The sequence below is a fragment of the Penicillium robsamsonii genome, assembly GCF_028829455.1.
Source record: "Penicillium robsamsonii strain IBT 29466 chromosome Unknown utg000007l_segment0_segment0, whole genome shotgun sequence".
Taxonomy (NCBI): Eukaryota; Fungi; Ascomycota; class Eurotiomycetes; order Eurotiales; family Aspergillaceae; genus Penicillium; species Penicillium robsamsonii.
In genome coordinates, this window is record NW_026643225.1 from 34663 (window position 1) to 60402 (window position 25740).

The 25740-nt window shown below is 46.9% G+C and overlaps 9 protein-coding genes across 9 annotated transcripts; 6 read left to right on the forward strand and 3 right to left on the reverse strand.

The window, feature by feature from the left end:
* Positions 1–591: 591 nt before the first annotated feature.
* N7447_010290 (uncharacterized protein) lies at positions 592–2839 on the forward strand (the record flags this gene model as incomplete). The annotated part of the gene is made up of 4 exons (XM_057234552.1): positions 592–957; positions 1014–1387; positions 1437–2103; positions 2159–2839. The coding sequence occupies 4 exons, from the start codon at positions 592–594 to the stop codon at positions 2837–2839; spliced, it is 2088 nt and encodes a 695-aa protein (XP_057080772.1).
* Positions 2840–4211: 1372 nt separating this feature from the next.
* N7447_010291 (sugar porter family MFS transporter) lies at positions 4212–6024 on the forward strand (the record flags this gene model as incomplete). The annotated part of the gene is made up of 6 exons (XM_057234553.1): positions 4212–4236; positions 4289–4340; positions 4402–4477; positions 4530–5243; positions 5306–5596; positions 5647–6024. 6 exons carry the CDS (start codon positions 4212–4214, stop codon positions 6022–6024), a joined length of 1536 nt encoding a protein of 511 aa, XP_057080773.1.
* A 318-nt stretch (positions 6025–6342) lies between these two features.
* N7447_010292 (General substrate transporter) lies at positions 6343–8246 on the reverse strand (the record flags this gene model as incomplete). The annotated part of the gene is made up of 4 exons (XM_057234554.1): positions 6343–6640; positions 6694–7615; positions 7742–7783; positions 7835–8246. 4 exons carry the CDS (start codon positions 8244–8246, stop codon positions 6343–6345), a joined length of 1674 nt encoding a protein of 557 aa, XP_057080774.1.
* A 4367-nt stretch (positions 8247–12613) lies between these two features.
* Positions 12614–14385, forward strand: N7447_010293 (MDR family MFS transporter; the record flags this gene model as incomplete). Its single annotated transcript, XM_057234555.1, has 4 exons — positions 12614–12778; positions 12830–13209; positions 13260–13686; positions 13738–14385. 4 exons carry the CDS (start codon positions 12614–12616, stop codon positions 14383–14385), a joined length of 1620 nt encoding a protein of 539 aa, XP_057080775.1.
* Positions 14386–14685: 300 nt separating this feature from the next.
* Positions 14686–15903, reverse strand: N7447_010294 (glycosyltransferase domain-containing protein; the record flags this gene model as incomplete). Its single annotated transcript, XM_057234556.1, has 1 exon — positions 14686–15903. One exon carries the CDS (start codon positions 15901–15903, stop codon positions 14686–14688), a length of 1218 nt encoding a protein of 405 aa, XP_057080776.1.
* An 874-nt stretch (positions 15904–16777) lies between these two features.
* Positions 16778–18005, forward strand: N7447_010295 (Drug/metabolite transporter; the record flags this gene model as incomplete). Its single annotated transcript, XM_057234557.1, has 4 exons — positions 16778–16996; positions 17050–17225; positions 17276–17498; positions 17559–18005. The coding sequence occupies 4 exons, from the start codon at positions 16778–16780 to the stop codon at positions 18003–18005; spliced, it is 1065 nt and encodes a 354-aa protein (XP_057080777.1).
* A 1265-nt stretch (positions 18006–19270) lies between these two features.
* N7447_010296 (Nucleotide sugar dehydrogenase) lies at positions 19271–21346 on the forward strand (the record flags this gene model as incomplete). Its single annotated transcript, XM_057234558.1, has 3 exons — positions 19271–19487; positions 19549–20057; positions 20114–21346. The coding sequence occupies 3 exons, from the start codon at positions 19271–19273 to the stop codon at positions 21344–21346; spliced, it is 1959 nt and encodes a 652-aa protein (XP_057080778.1).
* Positions 21347–21554: 208 nt separating this feature from the next.
* Positions 21555–23233, reverse strand: N7447_010297 (Zn(II)2Cys6 transcription factor domain-containing protein; the record flags this gene model as incomplete). The annotated part of the gene is made up of 4 exons (XM_057234559.1): positions 21555–22316; positions 22391–22525; positions 22600–23109; positions 23162–23233. Coding segments are annotated over 4 exons (1479 nt in total), but the record flags the coding sequence as incomplete, so codon positions are not given.
* A 658-nt stretch (positions 23234–23891) lies between these two features.
* On the forward strand, positions 23892–24296 carry N7447_010298 (uncharacterized protein; the record flags this gene model as incomplete). Its single annotated transcript, XM_057234560.1, has 1 exon — positions 23892–24296. One exon carries the CDS (start codon positions 23892–23894, stop codon positions 24294–24296), a length of 405 nt encoding a protein of 134 aa, XP_057080780.1.
* Between the last annotated feature and the right edge of the window lie 1444 nt (positions 24297–25740).

Below are 25740 nucleotides of genomic sequence, written 5' to 3' on the forward strand. Positions count from 1 at the left end.
ATTCGGGGAACTTTTTGTTATCAGATCCGATTCTTTATCTCGGACTTTTCGCCCATCCCGCATGCAATGTACTGCGTTTCACGTGGTTTTTCTTTACCGATTGAAAGAATCAAACGTATGATCTTATAATTTGCAAGTTGGCGTCAAGTGTCAAAGTCAAAATACCAAACCGAGGTCAGTTTCCGAAACACTTACAACGGGGTCCTCCGTACTCGGTGATCTCATTAATCGAAGACCCGATCGGCTTATGGTTTCGGGACCTGTTAAGCCGTAAAAGGAAAACCGAATTTATTTCCTCTCCGCTTCCCCATATCACACTGGAATGTGCGGGGTGACTTGAGAATTGATAATGTTCATAGTCAAAGGGATCTAAGTGGTCTAACAAGTGTAAAAGGACCAGGACTTGGGAGTTCCCCGGGCCCATTGCCCCGGCCCCGGTCCCGGGAGATCCTGCTTAGTCAGTCAATTTAAGCCGAGGCTGTTTCCCAATTGAGACCCTCGGCCCTTCCAGGGTTCCTCTGGGGTTCATAACCCCATCTTCCCCTTCTCCTCTCTTCCATTCCCCCACACCCAAACTTCCTTTTTTCCACAATGCCAACACCTCCTCCCGATTGGGTTAACGCCCTGAAGCCGTCAGGTCCGCAAGGATCTGAGCTCCTCCAGCAAGAGCGTGCTCAATCGAATGTCAATGTCGAAAAGTTATCTGAGTATCTGCACACAAAGGAAACCTTGGAGCGACGAGCATCCCTCCTAGCTCTTTTACAGCCAGAGAAAGTATTTGATAAATCTCAAAATCATACTTTGGGCCGTGTAGAGCGGCTCCAGCGGTCGCTGGGCAAGGCCAAGCGCCTCCAGCAGCTCGCGGAAGAGCACAAATGGTCCATGGAAGAGCTCCATGCAGCCAATGACTTGATCGGTGAACCTACCCCCTATGGTTTGCACGCCAGCATGTTCCTGGTAAGTGAATTGGACCCTTTCCAAGAATCCAGCTAACCACTTGGATCGTTATCTAGGTCACTCTCCGGGAACAAGGCACCCCTGAGCAGCACAAACTGTTCCTTGAACGCGCCGAAAAATACGAGATTATCGGTTGCTATGCGCAAACGGAATTGGGCCACGGATCTAACGTGCGGGGCTTGGAAACCACCGCAACCTGGAACTCCAACGATAAGACATTCACCATCAACTCCCCAACATTGACTGCCTCGAAGTGGTGGATTGGGTCTCTTGGTCGTACAGCCAATCATGCCGTGGTGATGGCCCAGCTGTTTATTGATGGCAAGAATTACGGTCCCCACCCATTCGTCGTGCAGATCCGTGACCTCGACACCCATCAGCCATTGGATAATGTATATGTGGGCGATATTGGCCCCAAATTTGGCTACAAGTAAGTCTCTTCTCGCTCTTGGGCTGGCACTGGGACTAATGGCTATTAGCACTATGGATAATGGTTTCCTGCTGTTCAACAACGTCAAGGTACCACATGTCAGCATGCTGGCCCGCTTCTGTCAGGTCAACAAGGAGACAAACTCGTACGCTAAGCCCGCTATGCCATCTCTTGTCTTTGGTACTATGACCTGGGTGCGAGCCAACATTGTTCTTGATGCCGGCGGTGTTCTAGCTCGCGGTGTCACTATTGCCACCCGGTACTGTGCGGTTCGGAGGCAGTTCCAAGATCGTGATGCGGATCCACACGCGGGTGAAACCCAAGTACTGAACTATAAGATGGTGCAAGTGCGCTTGCTGCCGCTGTTGGCATCTATGTACGCCCTGCATTTCACCGGTCGTGGTATGATGCGCCTCTATGAGGAGAATCAAAGCCGCATGAAGGCAGCCAGCTCGCCCGACCAGGAGTCGCGGGGCGCTGGACCGGAGCAGCTCCGCGCTGGTGCGAATCTCCTTGCGGATCTGCATGCGACCTCATGTGGTCTCAAGGCTCTGGCCAGTACGACTGCTGGTGAGGGTTTGGAGGTCTGCCGCCGCGCATGTGGTGGTCATGGATACAGCAGCTACAGCGGCATTGGGCCGTGCTACGCGGACTATCTGCCCACACTGACCTGGGAAGGTGATAACTATATGTTGACCCAACAGGTTGCGCGTTATGTATGTCCCAGTCCTTTCTTCCATTTTAATCACTCGAGACTGACCCTATCAACAGCTTCTTAAATCCGCCCGTGCTGTCCTGGCTGGCAAACCGGCTCGTAACGACACTAGCCAGATCCTCCAGACATACCTCGACCGACGCGACAAGGCAGCTTCATTCGATGTGCTCGATGAGGACAAGGACATTGTGGCTGCCTTTGCTTGGCGCACGGCCCACCTGACTTTCGAGGCTCTGAAGCATCGGGATGCTGAGCAGCGCTCCTGGAACAGCCTTTTGGTTGACTTCTGGCGCTTGTCTACGGCTCACTCTCAGTACATGATGGTGAAGAACTTCTACGAGGCGGTTTCCTCTCCCCAACTGTCAGCAGCCTTGGATCCAGAGACCAAGGGCCTCATGCACCAACTATTCCGGCTCTTCTCACTGCACACTCTGGAGCGCGAAGCGGCTGAGTTCTTCTCTTCTGGTGCCGTGACTGTTCGACAGATCACCTTGACTCGCACTACCGCAGTACTAAAACTGCTCGATGAGATCCGCCCGCATGCTGTCCGATTAGTCGATGCCTGGGCGATTCCGGACTGGCAGCTCGACAGCAGCCTAGGTCGCTATGACGGCAAGGTGTACGAGGATCTGTTCCGTCGGGCAAGCGAGGAGAATCCCGTGAACGACTTGGTGTTTGATCCTTACCCATGGAATTCGGCATTGCTCAAGAATGAACCGGCCAAGAGCAAGCTGTAAATTTGTGGTTTTGCGATATGCTGTGTTCTTCCGATGTATCTTTTTACGCCCTTTTGGTTTGAAGTATAGACCATAGAGAGATGAGCTATATACCTAGATCTCATAGAATGGCCAATTATGCTGTTCGACCCCTGTTTGTGATTCAATGTACATGATCCTTTTCGAAGCTTGTTTTTGTAATGCATCTAGATAGCACCGGAGTGGTAGTACTACCTGGTACGAGTACTTGCCATATTATTCCTGAGCTTTTACTTCCCGGCCAATAAGTTTTGATCCTGATGTGTCGCCTAAAATGTGACTGTTTCACTATCTTCACTCCCTATAAAGAATTTTTTTTAAAACTACATATGTCCGTAGTTGGCGAACCGGACTATCGGGGATACAAACGTACAAATGACCCACTTCATCGGTGACTTATCGCACTGTCTTGAAGCCTCGGCGAACTATATAGCTCAGTCAATACTAGTCTGGTGTAGCAGGATACTACTAGGCACCACCGAGACATCACCGAAGGATTAACATAATAGTATCAATTTTAAAGCAGTTGAATGCAAGATGCAAAAAATAAGAAGAACCACCCACCCCGGGGTTGTTGCATGTGGAGCATCAAAAAGGCAATATGTGCAGCTCGATATAATTTACCCGACCCTTCCTAGCGAAATCACAAAGGCTTTGAGCAAATATGACATTGAGAAACTGTTTTTTTAATATCGACTTGCTGCTTTTGGCGATCCACATTCTGTCTCTGCTCCCCCACCCCTCTTTTCTACCCGGATTTCTATTTGTTTTCCCAGACAGCCAGATCTAGCAGGCACTTATGGAGTATTCTTTCACAGAGATATCTTGTTTCGAAGCTCATCTCCCCAGAGGCAGATCGAGACCCCATCTCTATCCGTTGTGTGGCCCAACTCACTACTAATTGTCTGGGTGCATGACGTCGGTATGCCGATCCATTGCGAGAAACGGGCCGACCTCGCCTTTGGAGGGAGAGAATGTATAGTGATATTAGGCACAATACAAACTACCTTGGAATGATATCATCGAAATTATCCGTGCGGAAGATTCATCTGGAACCGACGATCACCGCGGATAAATAGGATCTCGGTTAATAAGGGGGGCATTAAACCCTCGACTGGGTCGAATAGGCCAATGACGCAGTGTCCACCCCCGACTTTGGTGCCCCGGGTTTCTCGCTCCGCAATTCATTCCCGTTGATCTTTCCTAGTTCAGGGGCCCCAGAATCGTACCATGCAACGTCGCGTAGCCGACCGAATCGTGCATTGACCTGTAGATCTGCTAGTACTTGACTTATAAAACGCCTTGCCGCAAGCCTAAACTATCGACTGACAACCTTCATGGACGAACCACAATCATGTATACTATAACGAACATCTACGGTATGTGCAGTCTGGATCTTACGTTCGTGTTCGCGGCGCTAACATTCTACAGTGCTTGCTGCCTTTGGTACCATTGGAGGCGCTCTTTTCGGCTTTGATGTGAGGTATGTACACTCGATATCACTTTCTTGAATATAATAGCATAGAGACTAATACAGGCTATAGCTCCATGAGCGCCTGGATTGGCGTTAATACATACACAGATTACTTCGGCTCGCCAGACTCCAACCTCCAAGGCGGAGTACGTGCCATCTGTCTCCAATTCTGCTTCACGTGCTGATATTTCGCCATAGATTACAGCATCGATGTCCGCCGGTTCCTTCGCGGGTTCAATTGCAGCCGGTTGGTTATCAGATATACTTGGTCGTCGCTATGCATTGATGATTGCCTCTCTTGTTTGGATCGTGGGTGCTATGGTTCAATGCAGTGCACAAAATGTGACACATTTGGTCGCCGGTCGTGTTGTCAGCGGACTTGCAGTTGGTGTGACCTCCTCACAAACATGCGTCTACTTATCAGAACTGGCGCCCGCTCGTATCCGTGGTCGTGTGGTGGGTATTCAACAATGGGCAATCGAATGGGGTATTTTGATCATGTACTTGATCGCATATGGCTGCGTGGTTGGCGTATCTGGAACGGCTGCTTTTCGGATTTGCTGGGGTGTGCAGGCCGTTCCGGGCCTCATCCTGTTTATCGCTTTGCTCTTCTTCCCAGAGTCCCCTCGCTGGCTCGCTTCGCAAGAGCGCTGGGAAGAAGCATTGGACACCTTGGCAATCATTCATGCCAATGGCGATCGCTACGACCCTGTTGTACAGTTAGCTTTTGAAGAAGTCCAAGAGGCCGTTCGAGTGGCGCATGAATCCCAAGATGTCTCATTCCTGGCATTGTTTGGACCTCGTGTTTGGAAGCGCACGATGTGCGGAATGAGTGTTCAAATGTGGCAGCAGCTTCTAGGCGGTAATGTTGCCATGTATTATGTGGTTTACATCTTCGAAATGGCTGGCATGGTAAGTTACTCGTCGAAAACTGAAAAGGAAACTCTAGCGGTTTTGCTGACCATTAACTACAGACTGGTAACACAACGCTGTGGTCCTCCGCTATTCAGTATGTCATCTTCTTGGTGACTACCGGCATTATGCTTCCGTTCATCGATCGCACTGGACGAAGAAACCTCCTCCTGCTCGGATCTGTCACCTGCATGGTTGTGCACTTCATCATTGCTGGTGTTATGGCCAGCAAAGGCAATCCAGTTTCAAACGTGAATGGCAATTCCAACTTGACATGGGAGATTAAGGGCAGTGCAGGTATGACAGTCATCGCCTTTTCATACATTTTTACCGGCATCTACGGCCTGACTTGGGTATGTTGTATTCAATTCCATTTATAAAAGACCGCCTCTAACATTTATAGGCTCCGACTGCTTGGATTTATGCTGCAGAGGTTTTCCCCCTCAAGTACCGAGCGAAGGGCGTCGGGTTGTCGGCCGCCACCAACTGGATTTTCAATTTTGCTCTGGCTTATTTTGTGGCACCGGCCTTTCACAATATTCAGTGGAAGACTTATATCATTTTCGGGGTATTCTGCACAGTGATGACTTTCCACGTGTTCTTCACGTATCCCGAGACTGTGGGCCGGTCGCTTGAAGAGATCGACCTAGTCTTTGAGACGGATATCAAGCCATGGCGCACTCATGAAATTGGAGATCTTTTTGGGGAAGAGATTGAACGCCGCAAGGATCTTGGTGCTAAGATGGAGACCGGCGGTGCAACCCATGAAGAGGAGGTTTGAATCAACGCCGGATGGTGGCTCCACAGACAATGCAATAATGCATGTGCCCTCACTCATATATCACATTATGAATAATCGAACTAAATCATCTAGTAATCCTATCTTGTAGAGGTCTTATGTGCTGAAGTGATTCAAATGGACCAATTATAGAAGAACGAAAACCGTTCAGTCTAACATGGAATATCAGGATCGGACTATTCGACAACTTCTCCAAATCGCTTCCAAGACATAAACTGCTGCAACTCAAAATACAAAATGTTGAGGTGGTATTATATGCATGTAGAAGATGGGATATGCGGATAAACCAACGGACAGAGCCTATCTTTCCTCGCTAGTCTGTCCTTCGCTATAGTGTTCTGCATGTTGAGTGAGGCTCTGGTGATGGACTTTACTCTCCTTGTTTAGGAAGCTGGCATGACGGACAGCATCATCCTCAACATCATCCAGGCTACGCAAAAGTTCACCATTAGGGCCATACATATGAGGCTCCGTGCGAGCGAGCGATACCACATTGAAGACGCTAGTAGTTTTGCGGAATATACGGTCCATCTCTTCCAGCGAACGCATGGTAGTCTCAGGGAAGAAGAAATAGACGACAGGCACGATGGCAGCATTACTAAGTCAAGTCAGTACAAAGCCTGGTGATACGGGTACAAACAAAGGACTTACATCACAGCGAAAATGATGTAGGTCTTGTAACCAATGCTTTCAAAAGCGACAGGGGTAATCATAACAACCATGAAGTTCCAAATCCAATTGGAAGAAGTAGACAAGGCGTTGGCCGGGGCGCGAATCTTCAGTGGGACAATCTCGGCTGGATACAGCCAAGTCATTCCAAGCCAGCCGATAGCAAAGAAGGTGTTAAACACAAACAAGAATACGGTCTGGGCCACACCCGCCTTGACCCCTATAGGGGTCTGTTTGTGGGTAGATGAAATGCTGTCGGCTATGGCGAGCACCGCCATGGAGATCGACATCCCAACAGCGCCGAAGAGCATTAGTGTCCGACGGCCAAATTTTTCAACGGTGAACACCGCTATCCAGGAGGCGATAAAATATTCTGTTCCATTACATGCAGAGATAAGACGTGAAGTTGTGGCACCCAGTCCCACCTGCTGTTCCAGAAGAGTGGGAATATAGTAGGTGATCAAGTTGATGCCAGAGATTTGCTGGAACATCTGGTTGATATATGCCAGCATTGTGCGGTGAAGATGACGGTCCTCGCCCATGGTAAACATATCCCGGAATGATCCAGTTGACATTTCGAGAACAGTGGCCTTGATAGCGGTGAATTCGGTGTCGATGAACGACTCATCAGTCTCGTCACCCATCAAGCATGCCAAGACCTCCTTTGCTTCTTCCTCGCGACCCTTAAGGATAAGCCAACGGGGTGACTCGGGGAGAAACATTACCAAGGCCAGAATAACCGCAGCGAAGAAGATCTGGAACGCCAAAGGGAATCTCCAAGCGACTTCGTTTGGGTCTGCAAACATCAAGCCGAAATTAATCCAGTAGCTGATGGTTATACCGCATGTGATCATAGCCCCCTCGATCATGACCATCTGGCCTCGTCGATGAGACTTGCAGCACTCTACCTGACGTTAGATTATTTTCACTGTTTGGTGCCGATATCATCAATCCATCACTCGCGATCATGAGATACAGAGGCGAGGGGCTGATCAGTACGAGAGGTGGGATCGGCTCAATTCTAGCTTACCTGACTGCCAAGTAGGGACCGTGGATGTGTTGATTCCGTTACCTGCAGATCATATTAATGCATTACTCCCCCATAAATTACACTCATACTAACCGAATCCAGTGACCAATCGACCGATCACAAGCTGAGCAAGCCCGTAAGACGTGCACTGAAGAATGGCACCGATGCACATAATAAAAGAACCGACAAAGATAGCCTTGCGACGACCAAGTATGTTACCGATCCAAATTGTGGGAATCGAGCCTGCGAAGCATCCCAGGTTGTATGCTGCGACTGTGATACCTTGCCGAGTAGACTGGTTGCTCCTTGCTGAGGGAGTCCAGGCCTTGGTATATGACTCTAAAGTATTGATTTCGGGGAAGTATTTGACGAAAGATTCGAGTGTCAACAGACCACCAGTGACACCTTGATCATAACCGAACAGCAGGAAGTCCATGCCAGCCAGGAAACCGATGGCAATCTGAAGATTGGTGCCATTAAGGCCCAAAAACCGCTTGGTCTGCATAATGGTGTGGTCCACTGAGAATCCTCTATATTTTGAATAAACGAGTATATAGGCCAGCCCAGTCTAAAGAATACAAAACCAAAAGGACCGATCAACGCAGGGAAATCAGTCGGTTTAAAAAAGAATCCGGGGGGCTTGACCTCTCTGGACCAGGGGGCCTAGAGAATTTCTTGCCCTCCACTACCACCTACAACATACATTGTACACCAAAGGAAACAGAATGCGATTGGAGGAGTAATTGATGCTCAGGGTCCACCATCAGATCAGCCCATACGAGCAAGAAGCGACAATGTAGATCGGCTGTTCCCAGGGTCACCTCTAGGTTTACAACAATTTGCACAGACGTTCTTTGAAGGTCAACCCGATACATTTCCGGGCCGTTTGAAGGTCAGGATGGGCGCACGCGACACATAAAGCCAATCAATACCATCTCAACGGGGCAAATCCATCGGCTTCTCCAGACTCAGTTAGCGGGTGTTTTGGGCTTGCGCAAGATCAGCGCCCGCCGGTCACTTTTACGCCTGTCAGATTTCGGCTTGCAAGTGGAACCTCTTAGGAAATGCCAATGTACGCCAATTTACGCCACGAAGTGCCAATAATAGCTTGTTATTACCTTCATATGCCCCTCTGATCAGCCCCGGGCGCGGGGCCACCTGGGCAGTGCTCATATAATCGGAGGGTATCAACTTCCATCGGGTGTAGCGCTGCGTATTCCCTACATAGAAAAATAAGAAATTATATTAAAAATTGCAAAGGGCTTTCCATATAGTGAACAGTCTACAATCTATAGCTTGGCGCCTAGAAATGTCTTTCAGCCTCTTGTTCCTACACTTTTTAATATCGGAACAATTCCGCGTGTGCGCTGTGCACGGGGGGCCGTTTTTTCTTTACAGAGTACTTCATATACCCGAGGCTATTTGATATAATTTTGTCAGGACCTTTTTTGCCGAGATCAAATTTGAAGAAAAGAAAGAAATCAAGACGCAACCTGGCCCCGATATATACAGGGCCACAGTCCACACTTTGGATATTTTACCATGTCGCGCGTCTCTATTTTGCTCTCTCCACTACTCCATACCCCGTATAACATATGGGGCTGGATCCTGCAGAGCAATGCAACATGCCCCTTTAGGCAGTTCCTGCTGCAACCCACTTTTAATACATACAGGCCTGTTGCGTACGGAGTACATCAATATACAGATTCCCTCCCAGTTTTGATTTTCTAGAAGGAAACACTAAACAGCATAATACTCTCGTGCCCACCGCAGTTGAACGTGGGGCTTATCATCTGCCACTTGAGTCATTTGGGTCCCCTCATTGAGTTATTAGACACAGCGTGCAGATCGCGACCGAGTACTGTCTTTCGGGGCGTCTCGAATGCCCCCAAATATGGGTCAGGAGAACTATTCATCTATGCGCGTTTGTAGAAAACGACATATTGTATGGATAGAGATTCGAGTTTTCCAAAACCACCGCTGACACTTCAACTTCCTCCGCGGTAATAGCGAGCTAGATTGGGTCAATGAGATCATCATCATCATCATCATCCTTCGCCGTAAATCTCGTCCTTTAAGGAATGCATGCTCACATATACATCAGATTTTAGCTCGGGCAATATGGTTTTCCCTTTCTGTTCTAGTGCTCGCCCCTAGCCTTTTATGTATAGACGACGTAACATGCCAGCCTCAGCGCTCATTAAAAGCTCAACAAAACGGAAACTGTTCTATGGTAAGGCTTCTTATGATATTCCCGTAGGAGGAACAGTGCAAAGGTGCTTTGATAAAGAATCGTATGAGTTGATATCTCCCAGTAGCCACATGGCCTCTCCGTAGTTTATAGACTCCAAGGCGCTTTCTCTACCTTCCTTCCCTTCTTCTAGCTTAAAAGGCAAAAGTACACCAGACGCCTCAAACTTTGTAGTATGGCACCCAGATAGTGTACTAGGCGCTTGCCGAATAGAGTTATGGTCGTGTACATAGCCACTAACCCGAGAGTGATCTGCTCTCTTAATCACCAAAGGTGTACGGAGTACTACATGGCACTTTAAAGAATACCAGTGCAGGGCTGAAAGATATCGACAAGGAAAAGAGGAAACTTGTGCAAGCTCGAATTTTCATCATCGCTTTAGTGGTTCTCTTTGTTCAACGTGAAACTTGAATGTTGCCCACTCGTCGTGGATGCCTATATTGTAAGCTCCTTTTATTCCCATCCCTCTTAGTCGTGAGTTGTGCTTACCGTTGACATAAATCAATGTATATGTACATGCTTCACTTAGTCAAATGTGGCCTCAAACATTCAAAGAGTTGCGTAAGTGGTTCCCAAATCAGACAATCCAGTTCCATCCGGATTGATGAGATGTTGAGGGAAAGCACCGAAATACGCATACCCCTCCACGTAATCCTGCGATTCAGCCAAGGAAGAGCCTATTCCAAAAGCACAACTTGCTAGTCCTCACTTCCGTAGGACTCAAACTCCGTGATCCAAATTGGGAGACCCAAAACTTCTCGCGCGTTGGTCACATTTCCTTCGAAACAAACAGCATTATTCTAAACCTCGGGACTAATGCAGTCATGATAACAATGAATAGAAAAAGGCCGGGGTTTAATGTGGGTTTGTAGGCACCCGAAACTCCGCGTCTTGCATCATTGGCCCTGTTTAGTAATTTACCCTCATTACAAGAAATGGGGCCGAGCCAACTAGTGTGAAACGAAAGGGAAGTCGGGGAAAATGGGGCTGTCCTCGGGAATGAGTTGATTCCGCGAGTAATGACCTGAAAGAATCGTGTGTGACTTTATCAGAGAAAGCTCAAGTTAAACTCGCTATATTGTCACGAACTAACCCATATTAAACTCACAGAAACAAGCCGAAGAAGACTTCCAGGTGCGAGCTCCAGGTCTTAGTAAAAATAGAGCTGGAAGAATAAAGTTCAGTCGACATCAGCTCATGTGCATTCCTCGGAATAATAGTTACTTACTTCGTACATCGACCAGGATTCCTAAAGGATCTGCTAGCGTCAGAAATTGTTATATGCCGCGATGCCCCTTCTATCGATCCCTTTGAAAGATTCTTATTATATTGGTTATCTAGTCCTGTTATATGTAGTTTCGAAAGACAATCTTTTGTTTTCTTTAGCATCAAAACTACATCTTATCAGAATCCTTCACATCCGTAAAACTAGTCAGTACTCTTAATAACAGGTCTCTAGTATAATACTTTCTATTTAGATAAGGGTAGTTTGTGAGGTTTACTCACACCCTTAATGTAGTATGTTCAATAAGTGCTATCGTGGCCTTGTGGCTACCCATGTTTGTTATTCCTCCAACAACCAATTTGTAATTCATAAATATATGGTCCCATAGGTTAATAATAGCATGGTCGTAATCGAAACGTTTCTCGGTATATCCTATGACAAAATTGCTGAGTCCTATGAGGATAAATTTTGTTTGACTATAACCACAGCTAAATGTCTTTCACCGAATATGAATGTCTCGAATCACATTAAAATAATAAGCAGGCATTCTCACTGAGCGCATCGCGGTCGGTGCATTTTGACAGTAATAAAATACACACAAGGCCTTGTCTGAGACAGTGGGTTATACAGAAGTGGCACATTGACTTTGGTCCGTGGTTTGTACAAAGATGGGCCATCTGTCGTAATCAAGCTAATAGTGCTAGTATTTTCTTCACAAAAGTTGAGCGCCAAATATTTCTGTATAGCCTTGGAGTGCACTATGATTTACGAAGTATGGGGGCCGAATCCCAGTACCTTCAGTATTGGGTCGCCGACGAGCATCTTGTCTGAATGGCCACCTAAATGTTGGGCAGGGTTTCCAAGCTATTTATTACTAAATGTATAAATTGACTAGTCATCATGAGCTCTCTTTTTAGTGAGGTTACAGTCTCACTGGAATGCAGGGTCCCGAGATTCGAGAGTGATCGACCTCTAGTAACGAACGACGTCGGTTAATACAGCCTTATCATCAGATCGACTACCAAATTTGAGTGTTGATAGTTTCAAGGCATCAGTAGATATTCTTTTAGCAAAGTATAGATGCTGCTTAGGTCTAGCAAGCATCTTGTCGGAAAAAAGTACTACTACATACCATTAACGCAGCAAGAATGTGACCAGGTGAAAATGAAGGGCCCCGAGCGTAAATCAAGATCTAAACCCCTTGCATACTTTTTTGGGTTACACCTGCAGTAATGTAGGTCCATAGATGCCCTACAAGAAAAATACTGTACACCTACCCTTCGATTTAATGCGCCCATTTTAAACGCCCTTCAGACCTCAGCACGGATGATTCGACCAAACTCATTTTTCACAATTGGGGCATTTGACTTGGAGTTTAATGGCAGACAGTTCAAGTATGAGAGTTTTCCGGGATCAAGTTTACACAAATCGAGATGATATTCCGTTGAAAGAAGTTGGAACTGAGGAGAGTGATGATGAAGAAAAGCAAATCTATCCACCGATCTCAAAGCTTGCTCCCGTTTTGATCGGCCTTTGCTTTCAATCTTTTTGTATTGCCTTGGTAAGCCTCACGTTACTGTTGCTATTTTATGAGCTAATATGGACTTACCAGGACAACACAATCCTCTCAACCGCCGTCCCCAAGATCACTGAACAATTCAACTCACTAGGTGATATATCGTGGTATGCAAGCGCTTATCTTTTAACTACATGCGCCGTCACTCTGCCATTTGGCAAGATATACACATATTATTCGACAAAGTGGACATATATGGTGGCTCTGGGCATGTTTGAACTTGGGTCTCTTATATGCGCAGTGACCCCAACATCGAAGGGATTGATCTTTGGGCGAGCAATTGCCGGCATCGGGTCTGGAGGACTGTCGCCAGGTGCTCTCCTTGTGCTCGCGAATAGTGTGCCCCTTCACCGGCGTGCCATTTATTTCGGAATCATCGGTAGCACTAGTGGAATTGCGACAATCACAGGACCACTGTAAGGCTCACTATTTCAATTGTATAGAATGGCAGCTAATTTGGTCCTAGGCTTGGAGGACTTTTAACTGATCACGCCAGTTGGAGGTGGTGCTTTTGGATAAATCTACCGTTTGGTATCCTCACCGGCCTTGTCATTTTACTTTTTTTCAAGGATTCCACGTCACCAAAACCCAAGGTCAGTCGCCTTGGGCAGCTAAAGCGAATGGATCCTCTTGGTGTGCTTGCATTTATCCCCGCGGTCGTCTCCCTTCTATTGGGTCTGCAATGGGGCGGCACCAAATACAGTTGGAACAGTCCTAGAATAATTGCGCTATTTACTCTGTTTGGTATATTCAGCTCTGCATGGTGCATTATCCAGGTCTGGAAGCAGGACGACGCTACAGTACCCCCTCGTTTACTCAAGAATCGCAATGTGCTTGGGGCAGTGATTCATGCTACATTCCTCGGGGGCTCCTTTTTTGTCTTTGGATACTATGTGGGTTTCTAAGCTGATTCCTCTTAGCTTCATTGCTAACGAGCCTCCAAGATCCCTATCTGGTTTCAAGCAGTCAAGGAAGATTCTGCATCGGAATCCGGAATCAACAATCTTCCGATGGTGATAGCTATGATTGTGTTCTCTGCTTTAGGAGGGCTACTCGTGAATATCCTTGGCTACTATACACCGCTTATGTTCATTGGAAGCGCATTTCTTACAATCGGCTCTGGATTGTGTACAACTTTCAAAGTGAACAGCGGACATCCACAGTGGATTGGATACCAAGTCATTCTTGGAATTGGAGCCGGACTTGGCTTTCAGCAATGCATCAACGCACTTCAGACTGTCCTACCATTACGGGATATACCGATCGGAATTGCAATCATCACATTTGCACAGAGCCTCAGTGGCGCAATGTTTATTTCGATTGCCCAAACTGTTTTTGAGAATCGCCTTGTGGCCAGCATCGCAGCCAATGCTCCCGGTGTTAGCCCGAACGCCTTAATAAACGCCGGGGCCGCAAATTTATCCCAACGCGTGCCCAAAGATATTCTGCCCACCGTCCTACGCGCCTATAACACAGCCGTCATTCAAACGTTCTACGTGTCTGTTGCTGGCGCACTTCTATCTTTTATCGGTGCTGGGCTTGTTCAGTGGAAATCCATGAAACGACGACAGAAATATGACGGCGCAGATTGATCCAGTGAGTAACAGGATAACGGCATTTCCAATTTATTGACATATTTTATTGTTTTTCCCATCATTCATGGCCATCTGCCATCAGAGTGTTTGTAAATAAGGATGGATATTCAGATTGTCAGGAAAGTGAATAGGTACCATATATAGTATGTGAATTCCAGCCGTGATATCGATCTAAGACCCAATACGGAGTACAGCCAGTTGAAATGTACGGGACTATCATGGTTAATACAAGCAAATGATGACCCATCAAAAGTAAAAATACAATAATCTAACTTCAACGCCGGATTGTTGTTATCGTTACGATGTCGCCCCGAAAAGGTCGTCTTCGAACGATTGGCATAGCTCGCTCCATGTTAGCCATTGGCCGTCAACATCCATCCATGCGCCCGCAGCGTGTACGCCTTGGTCAGATGTGATCGGGTAGCCATGAGCGACGACCCATTTTCGCCCATCAATCAGGGCGTTGGAAATTTCCTTCTTTTCTTTCATAGACTGAATTCCCGCTTCTAGAAGGGACTGAGCATACTGTTGAAACCATAGCCGATACCACAAGTCATTGAGATAGGTCTTTTCACCAATGCAATGGAATAACCCATAGATACTTTTAGTCACTAGGTTTGTTCCGAGATGTATCTTCGTGACGAAATCTTTTGGGTCGGCATTGAGGACGTCAGAGATTGCACTCGATATTCTTATCAATGAGGAGATGACATTGATGGGGAGTTCAATCTCATAGGGCTGAAAATTCGGGGATTCAATCGAATTTTGAGTTATCAAGACTGAAGCACCAACGCCGTCGGATGCAGTTTGATTGAAAGCAAGATGTTCCAGGACATGGTCAGAGCCAGCACGGGTCTGGAAAAGCCCGGATTTGTAGTCAATCCCAATGTGAAATTCCGTTTTTTGGCCAGAAACCCTAGTTGGTACGATTCTATCCGGCTCTCCAGCTGGTGCGATCGTCCTTGGGTCCACATCGTCATGGAAGTAATGGTTGTGTCTGTTCACGGAACGCCAAAACTCTTGCTCCCCCCAGACATCACCCATGTACATTTGATCCGAGTCGCTGAATTCATGCTGTGGGTTATAGGTGGCGTTGATCCGCTTCAAAGTTGCTGCAAATAATTCTCTCATATCCCCGACTGGGCCCATTATGGTGCCAGAATTAAGCCACCGGGGCAGATTGTGACTGAAACCACCCTTGTCTGGTCCGAACGCGCCAACAGGGATGTCGATATCCTCAGGTATAGCCCAGCACCCTGGTCGATTCCCGTCGATTGGATAGCAGAGTTTCTCGGGACCAAATAGAATGGTTTGTCGTGGGCTGTTGTCGCCAGATAGGCTTTCCACTGAGTCCTGGCCAAATCGCGCAGCGATTTTGGCGTTTGCTGTTTCTATGACAGCGAAGTACCGTTGAATGAGAACATCGGCGGGAAGTTGGAAGACCACATCATAGCCATCAATCATGAGGGCGAGGTCGTCATTCGAATCAGAGGGTAAACTGTCCAGATACCGCATCACATTCCGGACTTTCGCTAGATGGGTAACGGAGGCATCCAAGTCCCCAGTTTTATTCCAACCATTGAACACGGGGACCGGATACCCCAGTATGGTCGATGATACAACGGCCCTGCATAGCTGCAAGTGAGGACCATTTGCAGGGATAAGCAGATGGAATTTTGAGGTTTTAGACAGTTTTTCTGCGCTGGGTAGAGTCTCATTGTTGGGTATGATCTCATTTCCCGGTATAGTCGACTATTTGAGAAAGAAGTTAATCTCTTTCCCTTTGTATGCGCAGGATAGTCTTCAAAGGCAATCTCACAACGTCGGATGATACTGGGAAAGAATGTCCCTCTACGATCGGAGCATGATATTGAAGTAGGGTGATCAAGGCAACTACCACGAAGCTGACAAGGATTACCCAATGCCAGCGACTAGTAAGTAGCATCATATTGGCCAAGGGTGACCACGTGCCAAATAAGTTCAGAAGTGTGTGGGAGGATAGCTTTCAGAAAGTGCAAAGATTTCGAGGTGCCCATGCGACCAAGACTTCAAATATCAAATCCGAGGATACGAGATTCTTCCATGCACCTATATTTCGCCCCCTTTTCCCCCTTTTTCGTATCATATCAATACGCCGGAGCCACCGGAAAGGAAATCTAACATGGAAGTGCATAAAGAATGAGACGTGGGGTTATACGGAGATCGTAATCGTACCCGAGAAATACAGAATACATAAAATACAATATGCATACATGCTATAGGTGTGGTTAAGTCATTTTACTTGGCATAAGGCAAGATTGCGTGGCTTGTCTATTTTATTTTGTTAATTGTAGAAAATAGGCACTCATGTCTTTCCCAATTTCTTAGACTTCACAATCTTGATCAAATAATGAGCTCAAAGGCAGATGAGGCAGAGCTGGCCTTACTCAACGACGACTCCCTCTCAACGGCGTCCGATGATCTTGAATCCAATCGCAAACATAAAGATACAACAAATACCACCGAGCCAGAATATCAGACGCCGACGTCTGTGAAGTTTATGTGGCTCGGTTCTTACTTCCTATTCAGCATGTTATTGACGTTGTACAATAAGCTCCTTCTAGGATCTGTGAGCATGGCCTCGAACATGATGAGTCTCAAATACTGATTTCCTTTCCACAGTTCAAATTCCCTTGGCTGCTAACATGTATGCATGCCACTTTCGCCTCGCTGGGTACCTCGGTACTATTGAAACTTGGACGTTTTAAACTCTCAAGATTGGGCCGAAGAGAACATCTGGCGCTGGTCGCATTCTCGGTGCTCTTCACGGCGAACATCGCCATGTCAAACCTTTCGCTGTATGTGACCATATGGATATCTTGAATGTTAAGCTCTAACACCTGCATAGATCCCTCGTGAGCCTAGCCTTTTTCCAAATCATCCGCAATACCGTCCCCATCTTCACCGTTCTGATATACCGGCTCTGGTTCGGGCGCTCGTACTATATGGCCACATACCTCTCCCTCTGTCCTATCATTATTGGTGCGGGAATGACTGTTGTTGGGGAATACCATTACTCTGCTTTTGGTCTATTCATCACAGTATTCGGAGTGGTTCTCGCAGCGGTTAAGGTACGATATTCTTGGACCTTTTCCCTTTTTAGGGTGGAAACACACTGACGAGATACAAAGACCGTCACAACCAACCGGCTGATGACAGGATCCCTGGCACTCCCTTCCATGGAGCTCCTGTTCCGAATGTCTCCACTCGCGGCGCTCCAATCCTTTGTGCTCGCGGTAATTGCCGGAGAGCTGCCAGCTTTTGCAGATTCCATGTCTCAGCGTGCAGCCGAGTCCTCCAGACTAGCCACCATGGCGACCGTCGCATTCCTACTTGGAAATGGACTACTGGCATTTTTCCTCAATGTTTCTTCTTTCCAAACGAACAAGCTGGCCGGTGCTCTAACAATCTCAGTTTGCGGGAACCTTAAGCAGGCTCTCACGCTAGCTATTGGGATCATTGTGTTCAAAGATTTCACAGTGGATATCTTGAACGGTATAGGTATCCTTCTTGTGATAGCTGGTTGCGCATTTTTCAGCAAAGCAGAGCTAGATTCTAAAAGAATCTCCGCGGTATAGATAGATATCCCCACTAGGCAGGAAAAGAATGACCGCTATCCTAATATTCACTCGAAAGTTGAGAAATAAAAATATACAAAACATGGTACTGTGCAGGTTCCCGAGAAAAGAGACGGCTCCGGCACCTCCCGGACGTGAATACCTAAGGATCCTCTACTATACAGATACGATACTGTTCTAGAACAGCTCGTAATATAGACACGTAAGAAGATGGGGGGCTCCTAAATATTAGAAACGTGAGGACACACGTACGCCTTTCTTTGATGCACGTGGAGGCCCTCAGACCTTTGTGGATTCAGAATGGCTGAGACAATGTCAGCTGTCAAAAGTGTATTCACACGGTCGCTTGTGATAATAAATAGAAAATGATATATTGGATTTCATACAGCTATGACCCACAGGTGAATAGGGCTGAGATCCATTGGACAATTTCTTTTCCATAGAAATTCTTGTATGTTATAGAATCTTGGATCCAGAATTGGTTCAGAATTGGGCGATAAAGTCCACTTTCCTACAGGAGTTTCCCCTTTCTTTCTTAGAAAAATATGTATACTATTAACATATTAACACATGTTCAATTAAAGACTTTGGATTCGTCTGCGGGCTACAGCCAAGCCATTTAGGGCGCCTTTTTTTAGCATAGGGAAAAGGACTCCACATTAATACACTTAATAGCAAGGAATAGTAACGTCCTTAATGGGAACTCAAATAAGTTAGGTTCTCGGATTTTCATACCCATCTCCCCACAGAAGTTCTCTAATACGATGTTACTAAAATCGCAGAAATGCAGTCCCAGAAATTTAGCTGATTCATCTATACGGTGAAGTCCACGGGCGTGTAACGGGGATGATCTCAGCTGCAGGGATGATAGATGGTTGCGATTGGTCTTATTGACATTGATTACGTATTTATGGCGATGCAAAGGTAAGGGGGCATTTGACCGCATGTCGACATGCATGATCCTCAATGGTAGATGTAAATACAATAATTACCACCGAGTTTTTAGCTTTGGTGTTTTGTACCTTCTATGGGGCATTTTCCGCCAACGGTTCTGTGAGGTTCGGGTCTACTCTGTCCGTACAGGATTAGGTCTAGGTATTGCTCCCCTGCAGTTATTTACTAATCTCTAACATTATCTTGGCAGTGTAAAGAAGTCGAAATTGACAATAAAAAGACATGTATCCGGAAGTCTTCTGTCTTCTGTCAAACACTACCTGGGCTCGCTTTGAGTGCATGAAGCTTGGTTTGAGTCTAACTTCATAACTATGTCCTTACCTACTGATCATGAATATGAGTATGGAGCAATCATCTCAACTGGGTCAAGTGTGCCGACAAGTACGGAACAAAGTCTGAATGGCACAGATGGACTCGACGTAGCGTCGAGTGGTACAAGGACCACGGTGGGGGATGATGGTGATCCAGATACTCCAGTTGGCCCAAGGTCAATACGAAATATTTGCTGCGTTGGGGCAGGCTATGTCGGTATGTTGTGCTACATTATGATATTCTCTTTTCTCGTGGCCCACAGACTGATTATCAATAGGCGGTCCAACTGCTGCTGTGATTGCATTCAAAAACCCACAGATTCGAGTCACCGTCGCGGACAAAGATGAGCGACGCATTCGAAGGTGGAACTCCCGACATCTACCTATCTACGAACCGGGGCTTACCGAAATTGTTCGGATTGTACGAGATGGAGTCCGGATTCATCCCACCCCGCCTGTGTCAACACAATCAGAGGGAAACCCACGCATATTAAACGAGCATGAAGCCCACAAAGCGCAGAACAGAGAAGAGGGAAGCACTGCATCCTCTCGGATACCGAACTTGTTTTTCTCCGCGAACGTTTCAAAATGTATTCGAGAGTCGGATATTGTCATAATTGCCGTCAACACGCCCACCAAAATGCGAGGATCAGGGGCAGGGAGCGCAACAGACATGACAGCTTTTGAAGCTGTCGCTGCGGATGTTGTGCAACATGCAAGGAACGGATCGATTATTGTGGAGAAGTCCACAGTTCCTTGCAAAACAGCCCAAATGATCCAGGAGATAGTACGTCATGCTATCCTATCTGGTCATGAAAACATGCTCACATTTTATCTACATAGATTGCTGTCCGTCGGCCTGGTGAGCACTTTGAAATTCTGTCCAACCCTGAGTTCCTCGCAGCTGGGACTGCAATTCAAGACCTGTTACACCCGGACCGAGTTATCATAGGTTCCGCAACTACAGAAGAAGGAAAGACTGCAGCAGAAACACTAGCTGGAGTCTATTCTGGCTGGGTTGACCAGTCTCGTATCATCACTACCAACATCTGGTCATCAGAGTTGGCGAAACTCGTGGCCAACTCCATGTTAGCCCAACGACTTAGCAGCATCAACAGCATTTCAGCACTCTGTGAGGCCACAGGAGCTGAGATAAATGAGATCTCGGCGTCAATTGGAATGGACTCCCGAGTGGGTGACAAATTCCTCCGCGCAGGCATTGGGTTTGGAGGTAGCTGTTTCAAGAAGGATGTCCTCAGTCTTGTATATCTTGCTGAGTCCTTGGGTCTCAAGGAGGTCGGGGCATACTGGCGCCAGGTGGTGACCATGAATGAATACCAGCGCAACCGATTTACCAGTCGCGTCATCAAATGTCTGAATAATACGCTGGTTGGCAAGAAGATCACTCTCCTGGGATATGCCTTCAAGAAGAACACATCGGATACCCGCGAAGCACCCGCCCTTGAGATAATCAAGACATTGCTTGATGAAAACCCTGGAGAGATCGCAATATTTGATCCTTGCTGCAATCCCTATGTCATCGAGACCGAAATCCGCCAGCTACATGAATACGGCCCTCCCGCTCTCAGAGATGACGGTGGCGCGGTGAAGGTTTACTCAGATGTCTATGAGGCCTGTGCCTCTTCCAACGCAGTACTCATTGTCACCGAGTTTGACGAATTCCGAAATACCGAATTGGTTGCCGTTCCTCATTCTTCAAACCCCCCATCAGGACATCTACCCTTGAACCAAGACATGCACCAGTCCCCCCGGATAGAAGCCATCCCTGTAACAAATAGTGTGATTGATCCACTATATGTCGCATACGATCAAGAGAATCTTGAGATTGAGCCTAATTGCGCCGTAGACTGCCCAGACTGCCAGAGAGAAAGCGGTAGCGAGGTCGCTGTGCGCAAACTCAGCAACAACCTTCCTAAGAAGCAGGTTGACTGGGAAAGAATTGGGAATAACATGAAAACACCGAAATGGTTATTCGATGGGAGGTGTATCATCGAAATCAAGAAGATGACCCAGCTGGGTATTCGTGTCGAGAGCATTGGATCAGCTGGCTTTTAACAATCCGGGGAGCAACGGATCCTCATGAGCTCTGTTCTTTTGATTTTTTTTTTTTTTGGTTCGGTTCTTTTTTTGCCCTTTCATCTAATATATACACTCAAACGGAGAGGTTGTGGGTTGGCACATCATCGTAGACAATAAACAAAATATACAGTAGATCAATTCGTTATCTCTTCTTTTCTTTTTCTCTTCTTTCGTTTCTTTGGGTCTATAGAATGCAGCAAGACTCTGCACGCACTGAAGGCTTTTTGTTCCCTGCACCACGACTGCCTCCTGGATCAGCCATAGAGACAGTCTCTAGAGGGGATTCTGGAGACTCTTTCGCAGACATTACTCGTATGCGGTGGCTATCCAGAGTAGATTGTAACCAGACAGCACGGCCCATCCATGGGATGTCCGCAAAATCAGACTGGTATTCACAAAGGATCGCCTCAATTCTTGCCAACTGGACTGGATCATCCGATGCCGCCCAAGCAACAACCAAGCATAGAGGAATATACCCTGCCCCAATTGGTCGGTAGCGAGAAGCCAGTTCGGCTTGGATAGTAATCTCATCACAGAGGAAGACAGCCTCACTCACCAAGGAAGCGTTCCAGGGATCATAGACTCGAAGAAGGCTGTTCAGCAACACGGCCAGCGTAGAGAGCATGACATAGGCTGCTTGAATACGGGAGTGTCTTGCAACTTGAGAGGATGAGAAAGACACAAGAATAAACTCAGCACACTGATCTAGTTGCTGTCTTATTTGATATGCATCGAGTCTCAATTTCATGTATGTCTTTGCAATTTCGGCAAGGTGTGGCTGAGGGTTTTGGACAAATTTAGGAAACACAGCAAGATGGTGCAGCTCGGTGGTTGACTGCGGTCGATTTTTGTCCTGCGAGGCAGATAGACGACGTTTGAAGGATGAGGTCAGTTCCCAAAACTCTGAATCCATTTTCACATGGGGGTTGACAATGCCTTCGAGGATCTGTTTAAATCATTGCCTGTAAGTAATCTCCCATGGCATTAACTGAACTTGTTTTTCGGAGAACCCAAACGTACTATAGGTACACTCAGTGTGATGACCATCTCCATCTCAAAGGCGCTTGTCCACTCATGTAATGCAGCAGCTCGAAGGAGATGGGCGATAGCTTCGCTGTGACTAGTGAGTGAATCATCGCGTGGTGCTACCCAGCTCTAACAAATAATTGATGATCAGCTCCTGTTTTATGGGTATATCCTCTTTAATGAGGTGCAAACTGAAACTTTACCTGGCAGATGGTAATCAAATAGACAGCACATAGTGTGTTGGGAGTTCGGGCCTCGACTGGATTGTTCAAGCATTCTCTTAGTGCCCGCAGCGATTGTCCATAGCGAACGAGTACATTTGGTGGGTAAGATCCCGTGTGAAGAAACGGGTAGGCAGTTGATAGGGCTCTCACGGCGGAATCTAGGACGGTGCTATTGCCCAATCGCCGTGGAATATCGCGGAGGAAAGGTCCATAGTAGGCCACACCATATCGGATATCAGTCACTTGAAATGCTGCTACAAAGGCTGCTGCGAGTATACTTGTTTCAGTGCTAGGTACCTGCGTCGGTCCCTCGACAAACACTACTTTCTTGCTAGAGAAATATGATCGAAGCCCCGATTGGCTTTCTGCGCCTTGTGCTTGCATCGCTTCTAGCGATTGATTCTTGAACATGTACCGCTGCTGTCCTGCTCCAACACACGTCATTTTTAGACGTGCGCATCGTGAACAAGTCGGTTTGAGTTGATCACACTAATGTTCAAATTAAAACGATGCAGCAAATCAGTCTTTTGGGAAACCAAACCTTCTTTTTCACCTTGCGACATGCATCGCAGCCACGGCTAGATGGAACTCCAGGCATGTTACCAGCGCTGCTCTAAGGAATGAAATATGAGATACAACAATGCTAAATAGGATCCCCAAATGGGATCGATGGGGCGACGCAGAGATGTTAATGTGACGTCATCGCTTTGTTGTCACAGCCCCAGCCAAGCCTGAAGCTGAGTACGTTGTGCATGTGCTCTCGTATACATACATGGATGTAACTATGTTGTAAGTGGAAGATGAAGGTCGCTTGGCAATTCTATAATTAAGCCAATCATATGCTACAATCACGCAGTCCACGTCCCGTAATACGGCGCACTATTATTCCCGACTGGGAAATAGGAGAAGATAGCCATAGATCAAGATATGTAGTCTGGCGATCATTACAACTTCAAAAGAAACAAAGGCAGTATAAAACCATCAAAAATTAAATGTGAAAAAGCTACTCTTCCACACTCATCAACCTTGGGTTTCATCTAGTCATTTTACGCTTCGACTCCCATCTCAGAATACTACATTAGTGTCTTGCAACAATGAGCTATATGGCGTTGTTCTCCTCCTTTTCCGCCAACGGGTGTTCAAGTCGACAGCCTTCTATCGCATTCTCGCTACGGCCGGCGCCATGGGATTCATCAAAGACTTTAGTTCACCCTTCAGGCTGCCCAACAGAGGCACCGCCTATATACTCTTTCACATATAGTTCACCCAACATGGTATTATTTCGGGGCTGGGGTGAGGGTCCATGGGACATCATCAGCGATGCTCGACTTCCAAGCCTTTCTTCCAAAATACACCTGAGCTTTTACGGCGAGCCAATAAACATGCGTTTGAGCCAATTGTCTGGCAACTTCACGCTCGAGTCACCGGCCATCGGTAAATTGAAATGGAAACTCGATGTGTTAACGGGGAGGAACATGGAGTTGCAGGATGCTACTGGTCAAAAGCTGGCCAAACTACGACCAGGAAAATCGGGCGAAAAGGTCTTGGAAATCCTCGTCTCTCATGACAGTCGTTTCCTTGAGTTGGTACTGTTATCAGGGTGGACTGCCAGGACTATGAACAAGTCGATGACAGAGGCCACAGGTGAAATTCTCGGCGCTGTTGTGGGGGCTTAATTGGTATCACCAGTCCTAGGCTGTGAGAGTATCTTAATACGGCCCTTACTTGATTGTCAATGATCTCAAACCATACACTCATCTTGTCTTGTGCACTACAATGCTGTCGGATGTTTTTAGCTAGTTCTAAGTGTATAACTCTGTTTGAAAAGCACCCGCACTAGTGCCAAATTAGGAGGCTCCAGTGCTACTTCCCAAGGCACTGAAGGGGGCTGACCTTGTATTGTACTTCGTTTTCAAGTCCCTGGGCATACACATTGATGTTGTCCCCGTGAATCTGAGAGAGAAAAAGGTGAGCAACTCCCTGAAGTGAATAACATTTGGAGTTTCCGCTCAATATCGCATCTACCCAATTGAGTCTGCTAACAAGGTCCAGTGCGAGTTGGAGACAAGCTACATTCATACACCATCACTGACTTTGTCGAGGGTCAGCAATATGGAAACGTAAGTATCGAGTATCAAGGGGATCGATCGGCTTGGAGGTTCGTATAACTAATGTGTGACATTTGTTTTAGCCAATCGAGGAGAGTTGGGGGGGGCGACTATAGGCCATAAATCACATGGATTGGCTCTCCGAGACACAATGAGATAGCTCTGACCCATCTGGCTTACGGAAACGAGACTACGCAGAGTACCGTTTACTCGTATGCAGCGATGATAGCTGAGATCCCACCATTCCTGGAGCGACAGGGACTTGTTGAGGCAGGAACTTTGTCGGGGAGTTGCCGATCTGAAAGGATTCATGCTTGCTTTCTTCGATATGAGACATTCACCTGCTTGTCTTTGGCTTTCGTTGACTGGATTTACTGTTCTCTATCATCTTGTCGCTTTCGTTTACAAGATGAGGCAGAATATGATTTTAGGCCATAGCTTTAGGAAATAGCACACAATTCTCTATTTTTCCACTCGAATACTATCAATAAAAAGGATCTGTCACATTAGCATTCAATAGCCACACTCTATCTGGAGTTATTGCTCCCTCTGTTCGTGCCTTATTAAAGCGGGATCGGTGGTACCCGATACGGTATGGGCCCCATATCACGACTAGATAGGGTTTATCGTTAATGACACGTTTTCTGATCTTGTTTGACTTGGATATAAAATCCTGAAAAATATCTTCAACCTCCTGTTCCTAGCCTTGGCAGTGGCGAGCGTTCTCCGGTTAACAGACAGGTACAGGAACCGGATACGAATACGAGTACGATGTAGAAGGGACAAAAAGACTCTTCAAAGATAGCTCTTTTTTCGGGCTCTTGAGACTCGAAGGGAGATGAGACAGGCCAGATAATGAATCCGTATAGGCTGAGGAACCGAGACAAGCACAGACATCGAATCTGGGGGCCAGGGGCATCTGGGCCTATGAGAAATGGACAACACACCCATTTGTCGGATGTCAGTGAGTCTGGTGGAGATTTTGCCTGTGCCAAGCTGACTAGGGCTGACC